Here is a 5,507-nt window from a genome sequence, read left to right on the forward strand (position 1 = left end):
GAAGAAGAAGAAGAAGAAGAAGAAGAAGAAGAAGAAGAAGAAGAAGAAGAAGAAGAAGAAGAAGAAGAAGAAGAAGAAGAAGAAGAAGAAGAAGACGACTCCCAGGGCTTTTTTCAACTTTCTGAGGACAACAGGCAGGGAGAAGGAGCTGGCACGGAAGTGAGGCACATCCATCCACCTGGCAGAGTGGCATGAAGGTAGAAGCTGAGATGAGTTAGCCTTCAGTACATGGGGTTGCAGCCTTCTTGCAGATCCAGAACTTTTTGAGTTCACATCTAGAGTCATTCCAGCCATCTCCAGCAAATTCGACACAGTCTTCCTCGCCGATGTTGTTGGGCTCCCCTTTATTCCAATATTTCTGGAATCTGGAAAGTCAGTCAGCAAAACGTTAGTCTGCTCCAGTGGCATGCTATGAACCACGCCATGGTTTCAGCTTTCTGAAACTCAATGTCTTCGCATCCTTTCAGAATGCATATTGTAGATGGGCCTTCCTCTGGAGATGGGGGCATGCCTGGGGCAGCTGGCTTTAGATAATGACTCTTGCTATGTCCTACATTGAAGGAGTGTGGGGTTTTTTTTTTTTTTTTTGGTGTAAACCAGCCAATATGGATTTTGCCTTCCTCACTGGGTTCTTGCACTTTGGTCCACATTATATCTGCCACATGCCAAGCGTGTGTAAGACAATTAGGGATCAGAAAGGTAAAATGGTAAACTAATAGATGCGTTCTTTCCCACAGTGTGTCCTTCCTTTTTATTCTGATTCGTTGTGGTTTTTCCCCATGGTCTCTGTGTTGTGCCATGGGATCGGTGAGCATCCTTATAAACTCCCTTTAAGCTATTGCTGTCCTCCTCCCCTTCCTTACATTTCCTTCCCCACCTGCTTTTCTCTTCCACCCTCTCCCCTTCCTTCCTGTGTATTTTTCCTTTCCAAAACATTTTTTTTTCTTTTTGAGGCAGGGTCTCATGTAGCCTAGGCTGGCTCAGAACCCATTTTGTAGCTGAAGATAGCATTGAACTGATTCTTCTCTAGTTTCCAACTGCTGGTGTTACAGGCATGGACCACCATATCAGATTATGCAATGCGGGGATCAAACATTATGCTACTTAATGAACATATTGATATCCCCAACCCAATAAGCCACCTTTCAATGTTAATAGTCCCCTCACCCTGTGGTCTTACTTTATTTCGTATTTTCTACTAATAGCCTACATTAAAATTAACACCCCTCAGGGGGAAGTTTCCCTTGTTTCTTTGAGGGTGAGATTTGCTGACATTCTATCTGTACATGGGTAGGAAACCTTCCTTCCATCAGCAAATCTGGGCAGCTCTTCTTCCTAAGGAGGGAGAGGAGGATGAGACTCACGGGTAGCTATCAGAACATCAGAGACCTGTCTGGACTCCACTACTGCTTGTTTATTGGATCTACCTGGATGACAGAGTAGAACCATCTACCCAGAGCCATGTGGCCTCCTTGTTCAGGTCTGACAGACCCATCCAGGTTGCTCCTTTAGCCTTTGAAGTCTGCTGCAGGAAGATCTGGGGGTAAAGAGGGGAGAGTCAGGGGAGGGTTTCCTACTTTCAGCTTGTCTCCCCCCCCCAAACTCATGCAGAAAGTTCTACTTGCAATCTTATCTTTCCCTTTATGCTATATCAGGCCATGAATACTCATGTGTGCTTAGATGGTGTCAGCTATTTTTACATCTGTAGCCTATGGCAGCACATTCACTTGGCATAGGGTGGTACCCAGCTGCATGGACATGAAGGCACATGCCTTTAATCTCAGAAACCCACAGGATTTCTGTGAGCTCCAGACCAGGTAGAACTAGAGTGAGACACTGTCTGAAAGATAGCAACACACACACACACACACACACACACACACACACACACACACGAATTACACAGCTGTCCATCCCTCCCCCATTCTGCTAATGTTGCTGGATGGCTCTTAAGAATTCTGAGTCTATAGAATAAATGTATAGAATTTCCTCATGACTGGCTTTAATGTGATAGAAGCAGATAATGCTAATTCATGGTTACCTAAGATGCATACCACTTCTTTTCAGTTCTTCAGTGGCATCCTGTTATAAACTTGAAATTGTCCATGGTGAGAATATTTACACCAGGAGAATTGACAAGTACCACGTATCATATCAGGTTATGTGTGTATGCATGCTTATCTATGTATATGTCTTATGGATATTAATATGCCTGTGCATATTAATATGAATATGTGCATATGTATATGAATATGTGCATATGTATATGTATGTGTGGGTGTACATGCCACAGCACATATGTAGAGAGAGGTCAAAGGACAATTTGTAGGGGTTGGTTCTCTTTTCACCATTAAGGTTCAGAGGATAAATTTCAGGTTGTTAGGCTTGGCAGCACGCGCCTTCACCTGCTGAGCCATCTCACCCTATTCCTCTTTATCTTTGGATTTGAACTCAAGGTCTTCAAGCTTATGAAGCAGACCCATATCAGGACTTCATTTTTTTTCTTATAATTATGTCTACTTCTTTGTCTGGATGGGCATAAGCCACAGCACAGGTATGTCTGTCAGAGGACATCTTAAAGAGTTGGTTCTCTCCTATTACCACTGGGGTCCTAGGAATTGAACTCAGGGTGTGAGGCTTAGAGGCAAGAACTTTGTCTGCTGTGCTATCTAATTAGCAGGCACACCAAGACTTTTATCTCTACAAGAGGATGTGGTAAATAGTGACCAATACAGAGATGATGTCTACTGCATTTTAGGTGTCCCCAAAGCACTTACAAATGTTCTATGTCTCAGGATCCCGTCTCTTCTTTTCCTCACATAACTCTGGCAAATTATCTTAAGCCCATGTGATCAGGAGCCAGGTGCACAGACCAGACAAAGACGGAGTCCCACCAGATGTACCTGCTCTTCGTCACTATTGATGATGACTAGTTGAGCCTTCACTTCTTTGCAAGCTGAGACGGCGTCATTCCAGTTCCGCTGGGACTTGGAGAAGAAGTAACAGTTTCCTAGGAGGAACGTCCAGTCCCAGGGGCAGAGTCGACACAGGCGTACTGTTGGGGAAGTGGGTTAGGATGCCTGGATAGCCTTCAAACTCTCCAGAGTCAGGGCCCTCCCTTGACCCAGCATCCTGGGGGACCATTTCTTTTCTGCTTTCTACACCCCTTTGAAACTCTAGAGGAACTCAGGAGTCCTAGCTCCACCTCCTCTAGACTGAAGAAGTAGGGGGTAAAGTTCAAAACAGAGGATAGGAGATGAGCTTATGGCATTTGTGAACACTGAGTTCCTGAAGTGTGCACAACTATGAACACTCAGTGTTCACTGTGTGTGCACAGCCCCTGTTAACATTGAGGGCCTGCTGTTTGCAGAACCCCTATAAATACCAATTGCTATCCTTGCTGCTACATTATAGACCCAATTTAGAGGAGGGAACTGAGGTTCAAAGATGTCTGAGAACTCAAAGAAGTTGACCCAAAGTAATGGCTGCCTGAGGCTCCTGAGGCCTCTGGTTTCTGTTCACTCACAGAGTTCAGTCTTCATCTGTACCAGCTCTTGGTAGATCTTCTCCTGCTTAGAATCATCCTCTACCGGGAAGCTGGGGATCTTGGAAACTGGGCCAAGAAAAAAAGATGGGAAACTGCAGCTATTAAACAGCTACTGAGTATGCTGACTTGAACTACATCCCCAGGGACATGTCATTTCTCTTTTGAGATGGAGCTCACCCTGTTGTTGAAACCTCCCAAACTCCTAGGCAAAAGGATACAGCATCCCTTGGCCTCCTTAGAAGCTTGGATTTCAGACAAGTGCCACAACCCAGGCTCAGGGACAGTTTTTCCCTATAGAGATTCAGAAACCTAACACCCAGGAGTCTTGCCTCCACTTCCTCTCCTGTGTGGTGAGAAGTAGAGGCTTAGAGCTCAGAACAGAGGCCAGTAGACTGACTGAGTGCCTAACATGTGCATGTTATCTATGAATATTGAGTTCCTACTCTGTGCATAACTTCAAGAACACTATGTGATGACTCTGTGCACAGTCCCTGTGACCACTGACTGCCTACTATGTGCACAAATTCAGTGAAAATGGAGTCCCTACTGTGCTTACAGCACAGTTGATGTTAACATGATTGTATCTACAATGAACCAAGAGACACACCTTGGGGCAGGGCTATGAGGGTATTTCTAGGAAAGATTAACAGGATAAGGAACATCTTTCAGTGCTGGCCCAGATACAAAGAAGCTGAGGGAAAAGCAGGGATGTTGTTGTCTGTCCATCTTCCCATCTACCCTATTGCTGCCTCTGGTGCTGATGTTGATCCTTACACCTTCAGATTTTCATTGTGGCCTGATGATCCGTGCTTTCCAGGAATCCTCCAGGCCCCAGATCAGGACTCTGAGGCATCCAAACTCAAGGACTGGGCATCTACCATTTTCTCATCCTCTGCAGCATGTAGACAGCTACTGTGGACTTGTTAGATCATATTGTGTACACTAATCTAGTAGGGCCTTTTGATAAATATTCATTCTATAGAATTTGTTCTTCCAGAGAACCTTGCCAGTATAAACTTTGTAAGTGTTGAGTGCCTACTGTGTATATGGTCCCTGTGAACACATAGTACCTACTGTGTATATGGCCCTGTGAACATTGAGTGTCTACTGTATGCATGGTGTTTATAAATACCAAGTACCTAATGTGTGTATGGTCCCTATCAACACTGAATGCCTATGTACCTGCCTCTGTAAACATCAAGTGCTGTCCTTGCTGTCACTTGTGGCCTCAATTCACAGATGAGGAAACTGAGGCATAAATAAGTCTGACGTCTCAAGAAAATTGACCCCTACAGAGACCAGAGGCCTCAGAACCTCTGGTTTCTGCTCACTCACGAAGTTCAGCCTTCAGCTGCGTCAGTTGCTCAGAGATCTCTTGCATAGACTCATTCTGCCCCTGGAAGATGGGAATCCTGGACACTGCCAAGAAAAACAAAGAGAAAAGTAAAGAACTGCCATTATTAAATAGCTACTATGTGCCATTGCCCATCCCTGGGAGATCTCATGTCATATTCTATGAACTGCACTGTGTCACAGCTTGTTACAAATTCGGGCAACAAATAAGCATCCCCTTTCCAGTTTCCCAGTGGCTAGGCCTACAGGCACAGGTTGCCACCCCAGTTTCCCAGTGGCTAGGCCTGCAGGCACAGGTTGCCACCCCAGTTTCCCAGTGGCTAGGCCTGCAGGCACAGGTTGCCACCCCAGTTTCTGGGATGGTTTCTGATTGATGCCATGTTGACTTCCTTGGAGACTGGGGAAGTAAACATTTGGAAGGGGTCTAATCCTGGAGCTGGGGTTGGGGGTTAGAACGAGCCCACACTACATTTACACAATGGAGTACTACTCAGCTATTAAAAACAATGGATTTATGAAATTCTTAGGCAAATGGATGTATCTGGAGGATATCATCCTGAGTGAGGTAACCCAATCACAAAAGAACTCACTTGATATGTACTCACTG

General features: G+C 45.1%; 1 protein-coding gene across 1 annotated transcript in view; it reads right to left on the bottom strand.

Annotated features, from left to right (window-relative positions):
- Positions 1–112: 112 nt before the first annotated feature.
- Positions 113–5,507, bottom strand: part of LOC110336402 (CD209 antigen-like protein B) — a 9,066-nt gene continuing 3,671 nt past the window's right edge. Inside the window, exons 6-10 of the mRNA XM_021218941.2 lie at positions 4,883–4,966; positions 3,527–3,613; positions 2,904–3,055; positions 1,428–1,537; positions 113–365 (exon numbers count right to left, since the gene is read on the bottom strand). Of these exons, the coding sequence (XP_021074600.1) occupies positions 215–365; positions 1,428–1,537; positions 2,904–3,055; positions 3,527–3,613; positions 4,883–4,966 (584 nt within the window). The 3' untranslated portion in view covers positions 113–214. The remainder of the gene's footprint in view (positions 366–1,427; positions 1,538–2,903; positions 3,056–3,526; positions 3,614–4,882; positions 4,967–5,507) is intronic.

The sequence above is a fragment of the Mus pahari genome, chromosome 19 (genome assembly GCF_900095145.1).
Source record: "Mus pahari chromosome 19, PAHARI_EIJ_v1.1, whole genome shotgun sequence".
Taxonomy (NCBI): domain Eukaryota; kingdom Metazoa; phylum Chordata; class Mammalia; order Rodentia; family Muridae; genus Mus; species Mus pahari.